We start from the raw sequence: 22,488 nt of genomic DNA, 5'->3' as shown, positions 1-22,488 counted from the left end.
AACAATCTTGGAGAAAATCATCAAGGGATTCATCAGCAACAGGCTAACAGAAGGCAACCTTTTGAATGTCAGCCAACATGGCTTTGTTACTAGCAGGTCTTGCCTAACCAACCTCATCTCCTTTTCTGAGCAGGTGACACATTGCCTGGACAAGGGTGGCAAGGTTGATGTTATATCTGGATTTCAAGGAAGCCTTTAACTTAGTCTCCCATGATGACCTCACAGTTAAGTTGGGAAGCTACAGCCTCGACCACCTCACGGTCCGATGGCTGAGAAACTGTATCCGCACCCAAAGCTGATGGGAGTGAATCAACGTAGCGCAAGGTGGCCAGTGGTGTCCCTCAGGGCTCAGTACTCGGGCCAGTACTTTTCAACACCTTCATTAATTATCTGGATTCGGGCATCAGCCTGCAGGCTAGCAAAGCTCATGGACGACACTAAGCTATGGGACAAGATGGTCACACTGGAAGACAGGCTGGGGATGCAGGCTGATGTGGACACACTCGCAAGGTGGGTGGACCAAAACCTGATGGCCTTCATTGTAGAGAAGTGCAGTGTGCTTCACCTTTGGAAGCACAACCAGCAGCATACTTATAGGCTTGACAGTGCTACACTAGCACTATGACTGAAACAGACTTGGGGGTCTTGCTTGACTACAAGATGAACATGAGCCACCAATGCAATGCCATGGCTGGCAAAGCAAACCAAACACTGGCATGCATCCATCAATGAAGCTAGAGCAAAACCAGGGATGTAATCCTCCCACTTTCCTTGGCCTTAGTGAGGCTGCAGCTGGAGTACCGCGTCCAGGTCTGGGCCCCCCACTTCAGAAGGGATGTGGATAAGTTTGAGAGCGCTCAAAGGAGAGCCACCCGTATAATCAAAGGCCAAGAGAGCAAATCTTACAAGGACAGCTGAGGGACTTGGGACTTCAGCTTGGAAAAGAGAAGGCTCTGGGGGACTTGGTGGCAGCCGACAAGTATGCAAGGGTGGGGTGCATCAAGACTTGGGAGAAGAGTTGTTCACCAGGACTCCCAAGGGATAACAAGGTTTAACGGCCACAAACTCCTGGAAGGCTGATTTAGACTGGACATAGGAAAAAAATTCTTTACAGTCCATGTGTCCAGGGTCTGGAACAGACTCCCCCCCCACCCCCTCCTCTGAGGACTTATTCAAAGGTGTCTGGATGTTTTTCTTGCTAAGATCATTTGACCCCAGCAGGCTTCCTGCCTATGGCAGAGGGGCTGGACTTAATGTTCTTGCGAGGTCCCTTCTAGCAGCCCCTAATGTCTATGAATCTAATGTTGATGAATCTATACATTCCAAGTCAAATGCATTCATGTTAACTATACAAGTCTATGCAAAAGATATTTTGGTTCTGAAATGAAAGGTCATACATTGCATGCACTTTCAGTTAAGTTTTAGTCAACACTTTTTGGAAAACTTTCTGCAAATACATACCACCAACACAGAAATAAGAAATGTATATATTCAAGATTTCTTTAGCAGTAGCCTTAACATGCTGGAAGACAATTGTTTTCTGTGGGAATTGTATCACCATCTCATTTTCTTCATCTTTTTGTTGTTACCTATTCTGTGACAGTAAATAAGCTAGTTGAAGTTGGGTGATGGATGCTACCCTTTACAAAATAGGTTATTTAACCCTTTTTTTGGTAGAAATTAGATATATTTTTTTCAAGAACTAAAAGAAGGCAGTTCAATTAAATCAAAGTATTGTAGTTCTCTTTATGGAAAACCTTCCCATTGAGTGTTAGACAATTTCAGCTCAGCATGTTCTGCAAGAGAACTGTTTTTTAAAAAAAAAACTCCAAGGCAACTTTGTTTGCTTATTACGAAAAAACCCCCAACATCATTTAAGAGTTTTATAGAACAAATTACATATCTGAATATATTGAAATATTTAAAGGATGAAGAAAATGAAGTAAATAATGATAACTGTCCTCAAATTGAAAACACACAGAATCATCTTCCTAATATTACAAAACAAACTTTTGTAACAACCAGATTTCAAGAATACATTCACAAAATAAATAAATAAAATGAATCTGGGCTTAAACTCCTTTTTTAAGTTAGCCCTCACCAAATATCGAAAGCTGCAGTAACTTTAAGCCCCAGCCATACCCGTGTGCATGCACTCATGTGAAAATATCGCACACACTAAATTGCACTGAGGCCGTGACAACATGCAACTTAGTAATGTGCAATATATCCACCAGAGCAAGCAGAATGGGAGCTTCAGGGAAGAAGGGTATGGTGCATTCAGGAAGAGAACAACATGCTGCTAAGGGAAAGGAAAATGGTTCAGGCAAAGGTATGCATGCTGCTACTTCAAAGACCCATGATTTTGAGAGTCACTCCTTCAGCCATTCAGAGAATGGAGCACTACCATTACTCCTCTACTTTAGGGATATAAGATTCAAGTTCTTTATATTTTTACATTAGTGTACAGACACAGTGAGGTAGGTGGTTTCTAAAGTAACTCCATCCTAAGAAATTGAAAGTGTGAAACAAAACCAATGGCTTCTTGGGCACCAGTAACTGGCAATCTACCCAACCACTGAAGTACTGCATTATTAGGAAAAAAAAGTGGACCTTGAATATCTTCAGTGAAGTATTAACGGACAATGCATATCTAAGTCCTATAAGACGCGGATTTCTTTTTAGTGCTGAGTGGGAGCCCCAAAGTCATTCCATCAACTCAAAGCAAAGTCACCACAAACTTATTTTTATTTTATTTCATTTCACACACACACACCTTTCTCTCTCCCCAAAATATTGCTGCTAGATAGGACATATGCAGTCTGCATGTTCTGTCTAATGGGCTGGGCATTTGCCTCTGCAGTACAGACAAGAAGTTTTAAGAGGCAGCACAGAGAAGTGGCAAATAACTGTTTTGGGCTGGCCCAGCTGCTATCTTGATTATTATTTTAAACTGTATCCCCAGTTGCACAGAATTCAATAAAAGTAATCACTTCAAACTAAACAGGATGAGTTCTATCCAAACAAAATTCACATGTGCTTTTATCACTATAATCGTTTTAATTTTACATAATGCTTTTAATTTCTCTTGGAATACTTTGAAAAGCAAAGTAACTTCCAATAATTCCAATTTACTTAGACCCAATAGACATGTCTACACAAGACACTGCACATTAGTGTGTCATGGCAAAAACTGTGCTAATAGCCTACGGTGCAGTGTTATTAGGCTAACACTCAGAAAGCATCACTAAATAACTGTGCTAGTACCACTATGCAGTAACTCTAGGTACTGCGCATTTTGCTAGTACTTTATTAAGGAAGTACTAAATTAAATGTGCAGTATCTAAGGTGCATTAATGAACGTGTAGACGTGCCCAGTGTGTACAATCTACTATGCCAGTAACAAACTAGTTCACCCATGTACACTTCATCTGCTTATGTTATTGTTTATATTACATGTGAAAAGCCTCTAGATACAAAACATTTCATGGCATGACTGATGTTCATTAGGCCTGTGCAAAGTGAAAAGTATTCGCTTCAGATTCGGTGATTCAGATGGACAGTGATTCAAATCACCGTCCTGATTTGATTCATCCAAATCCAAAGATATCTGGCACCGAATCTTATTCAGCCATAGACTATACAGGCAGGAAATGCCGGTGAAAGCAGCTGGGGGAGCAGTCGCGGCTGGTCCAGATGCTCCCCCAGCTGCCCCCCTGCCAGGGCGAGGCAGGCAGTGCTAGCAGCCCCGGAAGAAACCACAGGGGCTGAGGGGAATGATTGGGGAGCGAACCAAGAGCTGGGGGGAAGCCCCTGTTCATTCCCCCAGCTCCCCATTTGATTCCCCAGTTCCCAGTTCAATCCCCCAGCTCCCTGATAATTCCCCCCCACACTCCCGTGGCTTCTCCCAGGGCTGCCAGCATTGCCTGCCTCGCCCCGGCGGGGAGGCAGCTGGGGGAGCAGCAGGATGAGCCACAGCTTAAGCCAGCAGCCCCAGGAGAAGCTGCGGGGGCTACAGGGAATGATTGGGAGCTGGGCAGAAATGAACGGGGAGCTGGGGGATTGAACCGGGAACTGGGAGGAAGCCCCTGTTCATTTCCCCAAACCCGTGATCGTTCCCCCAGCTCTTGGTTTGATCCCCCAGCTCCCAATCATTCCCCTCAGTCCTTGCGGCTTCTCCCAGGGCTGCCAGCACTGCCTGCCTCGCCCTGGTGGGGGAGCAACTGGAGGACAGCTGAACAAGTCACGGGTGCTCTTGGGGCTGCCGGCTCAAACCGCAGCTCGTCCAGCTGCTCCTCCTGCCAGCACTGTCTAGTGCCTGCCTGTACAGTCTATGGCCGAATCTCCACATCTGTCCGAATTGATTCAGAGGCTTCCAATTCGATATGGATAGATTAATGGTTCTCCCAAGTCTATTCGGATTCAGCCGCCGAATCAGGCCAGATCTCCTCTGAATTGAATTGGCTACTGAAGCTTCGCACAACCCTAAAGTTCATAATTTGGTTTGATTTTTCAAGAAATGTAAAAATTGGTCCTTTGGTTTTGCCTGAAACCTGGAAAATGGTTATTCCAGGATTCTGGGCTGTTTCACTTTAATTTCTAATTGAAATTTGAAGAACCCTGCAAATTTGCCAAGCAGAGGCTATTTTACAGTACCCTAGTATCCCTCTCCAAATGTTAACGTAGTATTTAAATGATGATTATTATTATTATTATTATTAAACGCTTGGACTGCCAAACCATTCAGTCAAATGAGAAAGACTTACGCCCCACAATTAAATGTATATTCCTGCCCTTCCAACTGATCAGATTTCAGTGTGGATATCAACTTCACAGACAGGAAAAAGAGTAAGAGCAAGAAGTGAAAAGAACATACACGAAGAAGGAAAGCATGGGGACAGCAATGGCCATAACAAAATTAAGGAAGACAAACAACATACATGCATTTTTGGGCAACACAAAGAGAAGTAGAAAGAAAGGTAGGTGAGATGAAAGAAACTGAACAATGGATATCCAAATTAAAGATGTAGAGGACAGAGAACCAGTGGAACAACACTTAATAGGGATGAGGAAGATAACAAAAATAAAACAAATTTAAAATTAAAAAGCAAAAAGGGAGCGACCATTGCTTTTGACATATCATACTATACTATTTACATCATACATCATATTATTCATTCTGGTAATACCAGTAGTACTTTACTGTTATGCCCAGAAGATACTCAAGTTGTGATACAACAGTACTTTTTCACCCACAATTGACATTCTGCATCTTCCATGTTATAACTAGTGCCAAATGACATGAAAAAAAATTAGAGCAATACAAGGGAGACAAGATGTGAAATAAGTTCTCTATAATGAAATGGTTGCATTTACTTGGTCATTCACTCTCTGTCCATAATACAGTCCTGCAAGAATTTCACAAGTATGTCCCATGCTTCTGGTCTGGCTCTAGTAAACTCATCTAACTCTCAACATTTATGACCCTTTAAGACGCACATGCCACAGGCTAAGTAAGAATTTCACTATGCTCTCATCTCGGGTATTTCAGAGGCTTCAGAACTTTACCAGCAAGCTCTGAAAGAGCATGAAACAAAAAACTTTCCACACTCTAATTACATTAAACAAAACAAACACATTAACAAGTATATTAAGGAAAGGAATCAATGATACCAAACAGGGAAGGAGAATGGACAAAAGGCTGCTCCGCAAATGCTGAATGGGACACAAATATGCTAATGGGAACTCTACAAATTATCTTGTCAAAGAAGTACAATCACAAGGGAAGTACAGTAACTGTCTCTGGGAAAGTCTCTTAAATTTGGAGACTATATTTTGAGGAATTTCCTGAATTAAATTTTAGTCACAAATGAAGTCACCCCCATTTGGCAAGTTTTTTGTTAAAAGTAAAGGTCAGTATAGGACATCCAACATCATGACCAAAGATCCAGTTTTCTGTTTAATAGGAAAAATGCGGTAAAACCTCGATTTTCTCATTTTAAGTAAAAAGACTGGATTTTCTCCTTTAAAGGAGAAAAGTTCAGGAAACAGTGGGTTTTGCCTCATAGGCTGGCAGAGTTCCAGCCTGCAAGGGGTTGGGGAGAGCAGGAGGAGGGCAATCAGCAGGGGAGACCATGTACATGCATGCACATACACATGTACATGGCTACCAAGCAGGCTGGAGAGCTCCCCACAGGTAAGTTTGGGTAGGGGAGAGGGAGGAATTGAGGCCCCCATAGGAAGGGAGGGAGGGAGTTGGGCAGGGCTGGGGCTATTGGCCAGCTGGCGTAATAGGTGGGGCTTAGGGCTCATGGCCACGTGTGGCTACAGAGCCCAGGCAGGGAGCAGGACATCCTTGGCAAAGTCTTTGAAAAAATTATCAAGGCTCACATTTGTGAGAGCCTGGCAGGACAAATTACGCTGAGGGGAAACCAGCACGGGCTCGTGGCAGGCAGATCGTGCCTGACCAATCTAGTTTCTTTTTATGACCAGGTTACGAAATGCCTGGACACAGGAGGAGGGGTGGATGTCGTATACTTAGACTTCAGGAAGGCCTTCGATACAGTATCCCACCCCATACTGGTGAACAAGTTAAGAGGCTGTGACTTGGATGACTACACAGTCCGGTGGGTGGCGAATTGGCTGGAGGGTCGCACCCAGAGAGTCGTGGTGGATGGGTCGGTTTCGACCTGGAAGTGTGTGGGCAGTGGGGTCCCACAGGGCTCGGTCCTTGGACCAATACTCTTTAATGTCTTCATCAGTGACTTCGACGAGGGAGTGAGGTGTACTCTGTCCAAGTTTGCAGATGACACAAAGCTATGGGGAGATGTGGACACGCCGGAGGGCAGGGAACAGCTGCAAGCAGACCTGGACAAGTGGGCAGAAAACAACAGAATGCAGTTCAACAAGGAGAAATGCAAAGTGCTGCACCTAGGGAGGAAAAATGTCCAGCACACCTACAGCCTAGGGAATGACCTGCTGGGTAGCATGGAAGTAGAAAGGGATCTTGGAGTCCTACTGGACTCCAAGATGAACATGAGTTGGCAGTGTGACGAAGCCATCAAAAAAGCCAATGGCATTTTATCGTGCATCAGCAGATGCATGACGAGTAGGTCCAAGGAGGTGATACTTCCCCTCTATTGGGCGCTGGTCAGACTGCAGTTGGAGTACTGCGTGCAATTCTGGGCGCCGCAATTCAAGAGGGATGCGGATAACCTGGAGAGGGTCCAGAGAAGGACCGCTCGTATGGTTAAGGGCCTGCAGACCAAGCCCTACGAGGAGAGACTAGAGAAACTGGATCTTTTCAGCCTCCGCAAGAGAAGGTTGAGAGGCGACCTTGTGGCTGCCTATAAGTTCATCACGGGGGCACAGAAGGGAATTGGTGAGGATTTATTCACCAAGGCGCCCCCGGGGGTTACAAGAAATAATGGCCACAAGCTAGCAGAGAGCAGATTTAGATTGGACATCAGGAAGAACTTCTTCACAGTTAGAGTGGCCAGGGTCTGGAACAGGCTCCCAAGGGAGGTGGTGCTCTCCCCTACCCTGGGGGTCTTCAAGAGGAGGTTAGATGAGTATCTAGCTGGGGTCATCTAGACCCAGCACTCTTTCCTGCTTATGCAGGGGGTCGGACTCGATGATCTATTGAGGTCCCTTCCGACCCTAACATCTATGAATCTATGAGAGCTGCAGGTGGCTCATCAGGTGGTGAGGGGGGACGGCTCCCTGCTGCTGCACCTACTCTTGGGGGCCATATGCCCCCCAGATTTGTGCATGGGGTGGGGGCAGGCAGGCCACAATGGGCAGCCTACTTCCCTCCCCACCCCCACAAGGGCTTTGCTCTGGTCTTGCCATACATGTGGGAGGAAGAGCCGGGCTCTGTGCTCTGCCACAGCAGCCACTGCCTCCCATGGGCAGCAGTCAGGGCTCAGGTACTGCTGTAGGGGGCAGGGGGATGCAAACCCAGATCCCTAGTCCTTTAGACCTGGCAGCTCAGGCTCCCTGCAGCAGGGCTGGGGTGGAGAGGCAGGGAGCTGTGGGGGTAGAGTGAGGGACACACACAGGGTCAGAGAACTGTGGGCAAGTAGTGAGGGGCAATGGCATTGATAGGGCACCAGCATATCAGGGCTGCTCAACACAAAAAACCAGTGTGGGAGCCAGGGGCAGAGAGGGGAAGGGGGTGGGGGAGGGGAGAGCTGCAGCTGGCCCTGCATCCTGGTGAGCAAAGGGGGCAGGGGGAGCTGATTTTCCATGATAAAAAAACCACCAAATTAAGTACCAAAATGTATAGGTATTTAGAATTTGTTATATGATAGTGATTGAGGCACTGGTAGGCTTCCAATTTGCTTTAAAAGTTTAAATATATCAATAAAACATTGTTTTCAACTAATACCTATATAGTAGTATTTCATTTTAAGCATGGAAAAATGTGGTTTTGGGGGTTCTAAATCTGAGAATTTGTAGGGGGGAAGGGGTTATCAGGGAACTTGTAATTTTTAAGCAGAGGAAAGCAGGATCCCCAATCATGACTGATGAAATAACAAAATTCTTTCAAGGTGTATCCTAATGAAATCCATTCCCTTCCCCAAATTGCACCAGCCCAATTTAATTGCCATCCTCTAAGGCACATTGTGAAATTCAAAAACTTCCAGTGAAGAAAGTTCAGGCCCTCCTATTTCAGAATGAATTCTGTAACGCAAAAGGACCATTTAAAACAAAATTCTGCTTTACCGTCTGAATTTGTGGAATCTGCATTATGGAATGACTATAATATGAAGCTTTATACATAGCCATATTTTAGACATTCCTTTGACAGATTAAGTTGTTCTGCATCAGATCATGTAAGCCTTGACCTAACCATGTAATTGCAGGACAGCCAGGTCACAACAGCGAGAAACAGAATCCATCGTTTCAATGCAATTCTTTAAACAACAGTACTGCCTGCAGGCTTATATTAAAACCAAACAAGCAAAGATGTGTTCACTTTCTAAAGTTTTTAGATCATTTCAGAGGATTCTCACAGGCATCGTCCAAAGCAGGTTACACATGAATGGATGCACCAAAGGCTTAAAAGATTTTTTTAATGCACTGCTAAACCAGACCCACAACTGGATGGTGCCAGAGTACCAAGCTCAAGAGTGCCTTTGCCCTCTTAAGTACTGTGAAGGGAGTCAGAAGAGGTACACTGGGTGCAGACAGGTAGTCATGTGAGAAGTTGGTCTTTTCTGAAAACAGAAGCTCACAAGTCAACATGTAAAAGTCTTGTGGAGAAACTTCTTCACTGATCAGTCAGAAAAGGAATGGCTGGCACATGTCAAGGTCTCTTAGCTCAAGTACCTAGAATATAACCTGAAAGGTAGTGCCAAGGCATAAGAGTTAAGAATCGGAAACCTGCACACTTGTTATCTTTAGATTAACTTTGTTAATTTCTTAAATTATTTGGCACATTGTTTCATGGATGCACTGAGACTTAATTAATGTTTTAACTCTGCAACAGCTTAAGAAGGCATCATTATTAAGTAGGTGTGAGAAACTGTCCTTATTCGATTCAGATTCAGCCCAAATCAGGGAAAGCGATTAGATTCGTTGATTTGGATCACTGTCCCCAATTCAATTTGGCCGAATCAGAATCTGAAGATTCAACGCTGATTCGGAGAATCAGCAATTTGGACACAGACGCAGATTTAAACGTTTTTTCTACACACCTTGAGGTAGCAGGTGCAGCTTGTGAATGCTGTGATGCTGGGGCAGATGGAACATCCCACAGGAGTGTAGGGGGGGCCCTTCAGGTGCTCGGTGGTGAACCCAAAGTGGACTGGAAGTACTTCCAGTCCACTTCCAGGTCTGCCAGGTAATGCACTGGGGTGCCCCCCTGTGCCTCCTTCGCTTGGTGATTGGCTGCAGGGGGACCCCGGGTACCCCCCCAGACCCAGGAGGCCCAGGGGAGGCTAAGCCAGGGGGGGCATGGGGGGACCCCAGCACACTCCCTGGCAGACCCAGAAGTGCTTCTGGTCCACTTCCAAGTCTGCTGCTGAGTACGCTGGGGAGCATCCCCCGTGCTCCTGTGGGATGCTCCATACACCGCAGCTTCACAGCGTTCATGAGCCCCTGCTACCTAGAGGCAGAGCTGACCCGAGCAGGTTGCAGGGCCCAAGGCAAATCAGCCCATGAGGGGCCCCACCCTTGCTCCAATCCCACGGCCCCAGACCCGACTAGCTGCTGCCCGCAGTGGCATCAGCAGCGAGGGGAGGAGGAGCAGCAAACGGCTGGATGTGGAGCCGCTACTCCTCCACGCTCTGCAGGGCACCCCAAAGCGCAAGACCCAGGGCAGTTGCCCCAACTGCCCCCCCACCGGACAGCCCTGCCTAGAGGCATGTAGAAAAAACATTCAAAGCCGTGTCTATGTCCAAATCTCTGCATCAATTTGGAGGGTTCCAATTCGATTCGGAGAGATTAAAGGGTCCTCCGATTTGATTTGGCCACCAAAAATCGGGCCAAATCTCTGCCAAATTGAATCAGGAACCAAAGCTTCGCAAGCCCTATTATCAAGCAATTCATAAAGCCACTGGAGCTTACTGATTTTCTGTAGTACATCCCATATTACATTACATCAGCATATGATTTAATATGGAAGCCATATAAGATTCTGTGCAATTTTTAGGTCGCTACTCTTCCTAGGTCAATGATAACTGACCTTTTTTTTTAGTAGAAGAGATACTTGCAAAACTTTAACAAAAGAATTTTCTTGAAAAGAAAATTGCATTCACTACTTTCAAAATCAGTTGAAATGTGACAAACAAGGAATAAATAGCTATGCATAAGGTATAAGCTAACTACATTAGGAATAATAAACAAAAAAACAACAGATATTAGTCTGACTAATGAAAGTATTAGTCACCAAGAAACTGGTCTAAATTTGGCAAACACCATCTTATAAAAATTGATTACCTTAATAAAGTTATTCCCTTTATCTCAATATGATTCATAGCATCTCTAATCCTGCTTGGGGTTTCAGATAATGAATCTTAAGAAAAAGCTCATATCTATTCTAATAAGTTCCAAAGGGAAAAATTTAATACTAGGAGGAACCCCCCACACTAAACTGAGTTAGACTCTTGTGTTTTGTAACAAAAGTCCTCTGTCCAGTAGATCAGCATCCCTTTCGCTCCGCTTGCTCTTCTTCACTGACCCCACGTATGTTGGCTGTTGTTTCATTTAACTCCCTTCTTATTTCTATCCCTGCATTTTGCCATTCTCCTGGATAATGATTTAATCCCTTGCATTACTTAAAATAGGACCTACAAATTAACACGATCTTTTTATGTGCCATTCTGGAGCCAAGATCTCACACTGCCTATGTCAGCAGCACTGAGAAGATACTTTCCAATATTGCAATGCTCTGTTCCCTTGTACCATGGGCTAACAAGTAAAATTTAGAAGAGATTTAAATTAATTTAATTAAAAAATAAAAATCAACTAAAATCTTTCACAGGAGATGAAATGGCTACTAAGCAACTGTGGTCAATGAAAAGCCCACAGTACTTCCTCAAGAGAAGGGCTGTTAATCTCCCAACACAATTTCAAGTTAACTACTTTCTGCTACCTAAATTTCCCCTTCAATTTCAAATAGATTCAGCACTTATTCATCTATTATCCTAACCCCTTGTTTAACACTGCTGTGACCTTTCTGATGACCTATCCCAGATATGGCTGTATTTTAAACATATAACACTGTATAAATTACAGGTGCTGCACATTTTATAGTTTGTAAAAGCAGTTTTATATATATTAGGTTGAAATATATATCAGCTTTGAACACAAAATATATAAAACTACTTTTACAAATTACTAAATGGGTTGGGGGGTTTTTGTTTTTTTTTTTTAGATATTTAGATATTATGTGCTGGTTATTGAAAGCTGCTAGTGTTTTTAAAAACACAGAGACAGATATTTCTGTGAAAGTGAACTGAAGATAATGGTATTATATTGAAATATAGTCAAATATTAGTAAATTATACTTTTTCCAAAGCTTCAACAATTGGGGTTGCCTTTTTTGGAGGAAGGAGAGTATGTAAGTAGAAAGCCCAATGTGGATCAGTTTGAATTAAGTTTCTATTCTCTGTTTCCTCTCACTGGTTGTACACAGGTCTCTAAGGATCTTCATAGATGTTCAAGTACTTCATTCCTATTGAAAGCATTTTAATATAATCAAATGTGAGATCTGACCAAAGTGCCTGGAACATGAATAGCTATTCCCAAGACGATGAAACTGTTAACATTAAACTAATAAAATATTAAACAAACTAAAGCTATTCAACATTCATGCAATGAAGTATCACAAAAATGTTTTCTTAAAATAGTGAGAAAGCAAAAATATACCTTATAGCCTCTTCCACAGATTGGCCAATGATATTTGAAGTTGGCCCCGGCTGTGACAAGGGTGTCAGGTTAAGCACCCACTTCACTGGTTTGTAGTACTCATCACTGGAACTTAATAGATAAAACAACGTGGTGAGGAAAATCACCTGAAAAACAAATCACAGCTTAAAGTACAAGTACTAAATACTATAGTGCATTTAATATAATTAGGAAGAACACAAAATACTACCAGATCAACTTAGCATCAGAAAAAATAAACCTGGTTCATCAAATCAGCATGTTTGCATGTAATCTGCACCTTTCCAAAATAGATTTTGATGGTTACCTCTAAATATTCCAGGTAAGCATATTTGTAAGTATTCTTCCCACATACAGTAGTAAAATCGCTAGTCCTACACTACAGAGTTTTTCATCAGGCATGGGGAATTAGAATATGTAGTATATGAAAACTTGAATTATGACTCGCTATTTTTAAAGCAAATTATTTTGAGTTGTTTCTAATATTAAACAAGCATTGCATAGATAGACATAATAGGATGAAATTAAGAGACAGAAAATTTTAGCTTGTGTGTTAGAGCAAACCTTCCCTGCCTGAAACGAATTATTTTGTTTCTCAGCACCCCCTCACCTAATAGATAGCTTTAAAACAAAAAAAGTGTCCATAAGATCATGTAGTTTCACTTCCTATACAACCAAAACTATTACATTTAACCCCACTTTATTATGCTCAATACATTTTTGGCTAAAATAAGTCTTCTACAATAAACCCAGCTTTAATTTTAAGTTCCCAAGAAATGAAAAATCCACAGTTCTTCTTGGGAGTTCGTTCACCATTAAACATTTATGCCTTAATTTACTCTTGAATTTCCTGCAACTCAGCTTCCAATCATTTGTCTTTAGGTATACCTTTCTCTATTAGATAAAAAGAGCACTTTCATAGCCTGCGATTCTCCCATGTTGGTCACTCTTCACTACACTACAGTAGTCTCCCATCGCTCACTATCAGTTACCTTCTGCTCTTTGTTTTTATTCATAACCCATTCAAAAAAGTGTTCAAAATTTCCATATTCTCTGTGGGATTTCAGGTGACCTTATAACACCTGGATCTTTCATCTTCTTATTCTTCAATATGTGAGTTGAACCCACTATTCACTGTACCTCCACAAAAATTCTGAAAATATTTTCAAAGTAGAATACACTTGTGTCACTGATTACAGGGCCCAAGTCCAGCCTTTGTTTAAGCAAGCACAACTACTTTGACTTCAAGTTCAGCTGCTTTTGTTCATCTCAGTCTGAATTCTGCAGATCAATACTGAGTTAAACTGAGACAACAGATTTATTTGGATGCAGACAACATTTGCAGTTAAATGATGGTGTTGTCTGACTTTCAGCGTTCCCTTTTTATTACAAAAAACCCCTGAAGGATGTGATAGTGGCAAATTAAAACTGCAAACTCTTGAAACCAACAATCAGTTAAGCATTGGACATACAGAAAGCTAGTCTCAAGAAGAAATTTGATGAAGAAATGTTTAGTTGGATTTCTAAGATTTTTGTTCTAAGCATGCAGAGATGTTCAAATGAAGTTTGAGACAGCAAATCTAGTGTTATCAAAATCAAAACAAAAAATCTTTCCATAATGTCAAAATGGACCATTTTCAAATTTTTGCACGAAAATATTTAGATTTTTCATTTTCAAATTACTTGTCAAAACAAACTTCCTCGTTGTTAATTAATGTTAAGAAATGACTGCATTAAATGAGATGGACATAAGCCATATCAGTCATCTCAATATCTGGTCTAATTTCAAGGTGATATTTATAGACATTAGAACCTAAAAACAGCCTACAATGTTTTTCCTGTGCTTCAGAGTTCCACATGTGCACACAATTTTCATTAAATTGAGACATGGAGTTTGCCACTTAAAGAAAGTAAAGTTTAGCATTTCGGCACCATTACTAGACCAAAACAACTTTTCAATTTGATAAAATTTTGTTCCAACTAACTATGATAGTGCAATTAATTGATACTACAAATACAACATTTTGCTAATAAAAAAAGTGGTGAAGGAGGCAGTCTGGTAACAGTTAGGGAAACAACTACAAATCGCATTGAGAACTAAGAGTTGCTCAGAGAAATTCAAATCCCTGGCAGATGTTACATTCATTGTATAATTAATGCACAATAAATTGTATCATGCTGCACATTCAACCAATTTATCACATGATAATAGTGATAAACTAGACACAAGTGTCCCATGTTTGACATGGAACACCTTTGTGAGTGGTTTGTATCATGTTTTAAACTGAACATGTGGAATGTTGAAGGATGCTTGGGGAGTCTAGTACACAGAGTCACTCCCCTGTGCTGAGCTTCCCACAAGCCTATTTAAAATTTCCCAGCTCATGGGGTGCCCAGCACCACAGAGCTGGGATTCCTGGGTTCCATAAAGTTTAAAGCAGTGCTATGCAGCCCAGCATCAGGGTCTGCCACGCTGGACTATACATCATGGCTTTAAAGGTTCTGGCATACAAGTACCCTGGTATCATGATACCAGGCTGCCTGGGCACTAGCAAGTTTAAACCCAGGCCATGCAGACTGGCATTGGAGTCTGATGTTGGGCTGCAAGGCACAGATTTAAAGGTTCCGGTGTACCATTACAACTTGACATGCCTTGACGTGAATGGCTGGCTTGTCAGGACACCATTTTTGAGAACTGGGATAAAATTCCTCAAATCCCATCACACATTTAAGTTAAAATCTCCCAGAAGTCTCAAAGAACACAAATTGAACCTTATGCTGTCAGAGAGACTTTTCTATTCCACTTCATAGGGTTGAGTAGAAAATAGAGGAAGAGAAGGAAAATAAATGTCTCAGACTTTTCCAAGGCATAGATTCTGGGTACGAGCACAGATCATTGGCATGGTTTTCCTTTCTCAAACACTGGCTGAAGCTAAAGGGATTCTGGATGCTTAGAAAACAATTAATCTTGGCCCTGTACATTAAAATGGATACTCTACAAAAGTCTGTTCCCTCACTACAAAACAATGAAAATTTCTGGGAAGCTGTCAACATTCTGACTTCAAGAGTTATCAGAAAAGCAGAGGATAGGTCACATTGAATCAGAGCTTAAAGAAAAAGCAGACAATCAAAAGTTGCCAGTGTTTCTTAAGTTACTTCATAAATCAATTCATTTTTTAAGAGAAAATCGGGAGTATCAAAGAAAAAGTCCAAGTTTAAAATATACATATCCTTGCAGTTCAGAATATTGATTCTGACCCCAGAAACTTACTTTTACTCATCTCAAGCTGAACAGCTGCATGATTTCCTATGCAGGCAGGAAGCCATAGGATGACTTCATGCAAAGCCAAAACAACTGGATTAAAACACTGATTCAACCCCATCTGATGCACATAAAAGAAGTCTATCCTGAAGGTCACTAAAGCCATGATATCTTTAGGTGATATCATTATCACTAATGCCATAATATATTGCTCTTCTCCTACATAGCTATCAGAAGAGAGGCATATGAAAGGCTAAAGTGGAACAAAATTCCATCTACTCTGAGGAAAAAAAAAAAAAACACTTTTCAGGATAATAGTTGAAGTTCTGTAGGGAAGATCCTTTAAAGGCAGACAAACTGCCTCTCTTGAATTCTCAGAACATCTAATAAATTTCTTTTACTTGCTGGCTCAGCTAACAGACTGCTGGAACGTTTATTTACCAAGCTCAGTAGAATGATTTACTGTATGCCTTAAACCAAAGGGTCCTTTTTTTCATTTCTTCATCCCTTATTGTTTATTCTTAAAAACAATACAATTTACAGTAAAAACCTTCATGCACATGTAAGATTTCAATTAATATTTTACAACTAGTGAACTGCCTGTCAAGAATGACCGGGAGGGGGGCAGGCAGACAGAGCACCACCAGCCACCACCCCATGCTGCCTCCACCTCCCAGGACGGGGGGGGGGGGGAGGAGGGAGGAAGAAAGCTTGCCTCTCTGTCCCCGTCTGCCAGCACCCCACACCACTGCTGCCTCTGTCCCTGTTCCACTGCCTCTGCACTGTGATAGCAACGCTTTACACTCTGATTGTTTGTTTCACTAACCAATCAGATTGCTCTAAGCGCGTTACGGACAGACAGATGGACGGACTAAGCCCTTTATTATATAAGAATAACCAACCCCACACAGCTCTGTCTTTATTTTAAGAATATTTATAAAAGACTTGCATAAAAAAAGAAAAACCATCTTCAAAGAGAAAGAGAATTTGACTATATAAAAAGTGCTGTCATATATATAAGGTTTTTTTAGTTGCAACATTTCATGTTACTTGCAAAGTTAGATGATTATTATTTAGACAGCAGCATGATTTTTCAATACCTCTAAAAAAGACATCCCGTGCAGTTAACAGGGCAACAATTCTTAAAGATGACTTTTATGCATTAGATAAATGAAAACAAGAGTATATATATTCAGATACATTTATCTTCAGGTAGTACAATATAGTTACTTGTATAGATAATTTGTCCTATGTGTCTGCTTTAGGGTGGGGAAAGCTTGGCATGTTGTTTTAGACTTGAGGTCTCTCCTCCAATTGACTATTTTTATTTTGGAAGTAAGCCATCATGAAGAAACTCTACACAGGATAATTAAATATCCTGATCAAGGCTTCCCTAAATAGCTGTCTAGATTTATTATTAATATAAAAATAGAGCTAATAAGCACTCAAGAAGGCAGGGGTTCAAAAACAGCATGTTTTGGGGAAGAAAGCTCTGTAAGAAGAGGTTACTTGTAAATAGTCTATCTGAGGGGACTTGTGAGGAAAAGCACTTCTATAGATTATCTAATAGCACTACAAGGAGAAAAACCACTTTGTTTGCCTGGTACCCACATCCAGATACAAATACAGATTTTCCTTCTTAGTGTAAAGGGCGATCCATTGAAAATAAGTATTTTGGCAACTGAAATTGGGAGAAACACATTTAAAAATGCAGTGGTCAAGTTCAAACAAATTGCATGCAATGGAAAAATTGCACTCTTCTACCAAAAACATCCCAGAACAATGCAGTTTTCCAGTCCCCATTAGCACAGTAAAAAGTACTGTTGCATGGCTATATCCTGGTAGTGATTGAACTAGAAAGGTTAACATATTATATACCAAATTAACTTTTCAACATGTATAAAAGATTTTAGACATTCCAGCAATGCTTCTTGAAACTGCCTTAGGAAAAGTATAGGCTACTTCAGAGGGATAGTTTTCTTATGCCAACTTGAAGATAAGGTTCAGAAGGAACCTATATATTCCATAGAAAGAAAAAAAAAAATCACTGTGATTTTTAAAAGTGAACTCATTAAGAGCTAATTTATCAGAAAGAGTTGGAGGTCTCAACTCCAAGAGCTGCAGATGATATACAGTCACCTGCCTTCTTCATCTCCAAATATATTTGTTTCTAATGTAAAAACATATAAGCTCAAAAGAAACTGCTTTCAATATTTCATACTGGGTGAAATACTGGAACCAAAGAGAAAAAAAAAAAACGTAAACACATGTGTGAAATAGTTTATCCTTTCAATTGGGGGCAGAAGCTGGAAAAATTACAGGACCATATAACCAAAAGGAAAAAAAAGTAATTACAGCTATGAAATGCTTTTGCTCATCATAGTTTTTTTTACTTAACTATGAATTAGAGGCCTTTAAATATTCTTTGGCAGCACTTGACTTAACAGTATGCAGTATTAGTTATTCATACAAAGGGAAAAGATCTTTTGTCCTTTCCTCAATGCTTTCCATCAACACCTGCTGAACTTCAACAGACTATTTTCTACCATTTATTCAACATGTTCATTTTGTACATTTTTTACACAACAAAACCTACACAAGGATTTCAGTCACACATCTAAGGTCAGCGTTAGATTAGTTTGAAAAGGAAAAAACCCAAAACTTCACACGCAGGCCAGAGCCCTTCATCCTAGGCACCTCAATAGCTAAAATCTAGGTGATCAAAAGCATTGGGCTCTGCTCCAGTCATTAAGATTTTTAAAGCAGCAGCTGTCACAACACACAGCTGCAGTGGTAAGAAAGAAAATCACCTTTGTCATTACTAATTACTTCACACAGCTGTGGCTATCAGATTCAGTATTAAATAAGAAACTTTTAAAAGTTAAGCCATACATACACTAAAATAGAGTCATAAACCTTTGTCATGTACTATTAGAAACAACTACTTTAATAGTGCAGTAGTACTAATAAAGCCACAATACCAAAAAAAAAACAAACCAAAAAAACCTCACCCCACCATGTAATTAAGAATGAGCTTAGTAAGTAAATTTACATTTACTGGAGGTATTTTATTTAAAAAAATGTAATATAGTAACTAAATAATCAGTATCTTTGCATACAGTTTCCCATAATAATTGCTTTTCTTATAACAATGCCTTTTGTGGAAATATACTTAGAAAAAGTGTTGCTCCATTTCAGGAAGAACTCTAAAGAAACACTAATTATTTATAGAGCAAGTAAGCCACTAATTTTCAACCAGGGTGCCATCACAAGCTTTGAAGGGTGCTGCTGGGAGACAGGAGATAGAACTGAGATAAGCTTGAGGAGGTAAGTGTAAGCTCTTCCTTTCCAGCCATTCCTCCTACCCCAACACATTGCAGCCCAGGCTCTTGTGGTAGCTGCTCCTCCTTTCCCAGCCCCTCTTCAAGGAAGGAAGCACTGTAAAAAATAAATTAGTTTTTGAAATGGAATGCCACTCAGTTCACAAAAGTTATGGAGGAGTGCCTCAACTCTAAGAAGGTTGAAAAGCACTGGAGCAAGCAGTCATAAAGCAAAGGTATCAAAGGTATGGCCTGACCCATGAAGCAGTTTCATTTGGTCAACAGGGTTCCAAGAGGGGCTGGGAACTGGAGGGCCATGAGGTGCTGCTGAATTTCCAAGTACAGAGGCTCACTGGGGATGTGTGTGGGCAGTGAGGGGGTAGGGCAGGGAATAAGCAATGGCTGTATTAACACCTATGCTGCTGCTGCTCACCCCAAACCACCACTGACTGTGTCCAGAACTAACCCACAAGGAGCAAAGTAATTCAAGTCCAGACCTAGCCTGGGAGGAGGCCTACAGTTTGATACCAACAGCATGGGGAAGTGGCAACAGCCTTCATAGGCATAGGCTTCATAGGCATTAGGGCTGGAAGGGACCTCGGAAGATCATCGAGTCCAGCCCCCCGCCCAAAGGGCAGGACGTCAGCTGGGGTCATAGGATCCCAGCAAGATAAGCATCCAGTTTCATCTTGAAGGTGTTCAATGAAGGCGCTTGAACAACCTCCGGTGGCAGGCTGTTCCAGACCTTGGGGGCTCGGACAGTAAAGAAATTCTTCCTTATGTCCAGCCTGAAACGATCTTGTAGCAGTTTGTGACCATTCGTCCTCGTCATCCCTTGGGGCGCTCTGGTGAACAAACGTTCCCCTAGATACTGGTGGTCACCCCTGATAAACTTGTAGGTGGCCATCAGATCACCCCTGAGCCTGCGCTTTTCCAGGCTAAAGAGCCCCAGGGCTCTCAGCCTGTCATCGTAGGGTCTGCTTCCCTGACCTCTGATCATGCGCGTGGCTCTTCTCTGGACTCTCTCAAGCTTCTCCACATCCTTTTTGAATTGTAGAGCCCAAAACTGGACGCAGCACTCCAGCTGCGGCCTCACTAAGGCCGAGTACAGGGGGAGAATGACGTCCCGGGATTTGCTTGAGAAGCATCTATGGATGCAAGCCAGCGTTTTGGTCGCTTTATTAGCTGCAGCATCGCATTGCAGGCTCATGTTCATCTTGTGGTCAATGATGACCCCCAAGTCTCTTTCTTCCATAGTGCTAACCAACATAGCACTGCCGAGCCTATAAGTATGCTGCAGTTTTTTTTTCCCCCAAGGTGGAGAACCTTGCATTTATCGGTGTTGAACACCATCAGATTCTCATCCGCCCACTTGCTGAGCCTGTCCAGGTCAGCCTGGATCATCCGCCTGTCTTCTGGTGTGGATACTTTGCCCCAAAGTTTGGTGTCATCAGCGAACTTGGCCAGTCCGCTTCTGACTCCAGTGTCCACATCATTAATGAAGATGTTGAACAGTATGGGTCCAAGGACAGAGCCCTGGGGGACCCCACTGGTCACAGGACACCACGATGAGTGACTTCCATCAATTACTACCCTCTGGGTCCGACCCCGGAGCCAATTTTCCAGCCAGTGGATCGTGGGGGACCCAAGGCGACAATTGGCCAGTTTCTCCAAGAGACGATCATGGGACACCAGATCGAAGGCTTTTTTGAAGTCAAGATATATGACATCAATCTCATCTCCCTTGTCCAGGTGATAGGTCACCTGGTCGTAGAAGGAAATGAAATTGGTCAAGCAAGACCTACCCGCAACAAACCCGTGCTGGCTATCCCTTAAGATGTTGGCGTCGGCCAGTCCATTAAGGATGGCCTCCTTAATAAACTTTTCTAAGATCTTCCCCGGGATAGAAGTCAGGCTGATGGGCTTATAGTAGCCACGGGAACGCATGCTGGACACCAAGGCTAGGGACAGACATTACACACAAACCAGATTAAGTGATCAGAAACTGGTTTAAACCTGTAGCAGAACAGATGTTCAGTGCAGATAAACCAGTCTGAAAATGGCTGAAGCCAGTCTGAGATAAACCTGGTTGAATGTAATAAATATGAGACTTAACCGATTTGGATTTGGGTCAAACCAGTTTATGTAATGTCTGTCCCAGACCCCTTCCTGGTTTAAGTTAAATCAGAGTCCCACAGCATCCCAGCTGCTTTGCAACTCTGGGCAGGGCTCTGCTCTCTGCTCCAGCCCAGTAGGGCTGGCCCTGCCCCTCTGCTCCCTGGCTGGAGCTCTGGCAGAGACTGCAGGCACAGTAGCATCTGCCTGGATTCCTCCTACTCACCACCCCCCTCCACTACCTGCTCAAGCAAGGATTCCCCCTGCCCCTCTGCCTTGCACAGACACCTCTCAGCATTAGCTAGCATACTACATACTGGCCACAGTCTGTGCTGTGGGAGACAGGACAAAGGCAGACAGGACAGTGTTGGCTTAGGGCTTTTTGGAGCTAATTAACAGGTAGTTGGTAAAGTCCCCCTGTTCCTTCCTCGGAAAAAGTTGTTTAAGAAGAGCTTGAACTAATACGAGAAGCTTTTGTTTTGTTTGATGGGCTGATAAATGTTAACAACTCCAGGTTTAACTCCCTGCTGTGTAACTCAATGCTCTGTTATCAACAGCAGGGGATGGGGGAAACCCCTCCCTAATCAAAGCGTCCTGCCTGGCCATGCCCCTCGTCAGCTCAGCACTGCAGAGGGGAAGGGAAGGGGAGGGTTGCTCTAGCTCCCCCTCAGCTTCTAGCCTGAGCCACCGCAGGCACATGCCTCCATTTTTTCAGTCCAAAGGGGATGTCTGTGTGGTTACCAACCGGTTCAGCCTAGGCAGGTTAAACTAACCTGCAAAGATTGAATCAATTCAGGATCAGGGTTTTTGAACATCTGGCCCTTGCCCAAGGGCATTTATACACATACAACTGCCTGCTCTGACACGCAGGAGATCCATTACGTCGGAGCAGATTAGATTAATTGAGCCTTCTCCAAATGCAAGCTGATGGGCTCTCAGTGTGTTTTAGTTTAAAAGCATTCTGCAGCCATTTTCTCACCACTGACCCGCATCTCACCATTTATACAAATGTATGTGCCACAGCACCGGGCACTTTTAAAAGCGCCAAGTGCTGCAGCACAAACATGTGTACAATGCCCCACATGCCCAGCCAAGCGAGGAAAAAGTGGCAGTGGAGTGAGCTCCTGTCCCAATCTATGGGGCTTCAGCTCCTGGCTGCCTTCTACCTACTCCAGCCACTTGCTGGGAAGCTGTGCATACTGGCTGGGGTTGGGGCTGGGGTGATGCTGCCAGTGAGTATGAGATGGATGTGGCTGGAAGTGCCCATGGCAGCATGGGGTGGGGCTTGGTCCCATGAGGAGTGCTACAGGGGCAGCTGCAGGCCGGATACAAATCAACTGGCAGGCCAGATGCAGCCTGTGGGCTGCATTTTGCCTATCCCTGCCCTAAGCCCAAACA

At 42.7% G+C, this 22,488-nt stretch overlaps 1 protein-coding gene across 3 annotated transcripts in view; it reads right to left on the bottom strand.

The window, feature by feature from the left end:
- TMEM245 (transmembrane protein 245) overlaps window positions 1–22,488 on the bottom strand; it is a 138,056-nt gene that overhangs the window by 34,889 nt on the left and 80,679 nt on the right. For 2 of the 3 annotated variants that reach the window (XM_019479161.2, XM_014611418.3), the window contains exon 13: window positions 12,376–12,521. In XM_019479161.2, the coding sequence (XP_019334706.1) occupies window positions 12,376–12,521 (146 nt within the window). Of the gene's footprint in view, window positions 1–2,730; window positions 6,868–12,375; window positions 12,522–22,488 lie in introns of those variants that run through there. The other variant, XM_059728580.1, reaches the window with a different exon arrangement.

The sequence above is a fragment of the Alligator mississippiensis genome, chromosome 5 (assembly GCF_030867095.1).
Source record: "Alligator mississippiensis isolate rAllMis1 chromosome 5, rAllMis1, whole genome shotgun sequence".
Classification (NCBI taxonomy): Eukaryota; Metazoa; Chordata; order Crocodylia; family Alligatoridae; genus Alligator; species Alligator mississippiensis.
The sequence above is the reverse complement of the archived record's forward strand: the minus strand, read 5'-3'. Positions and strand labels throughout refer to the sequence as shown.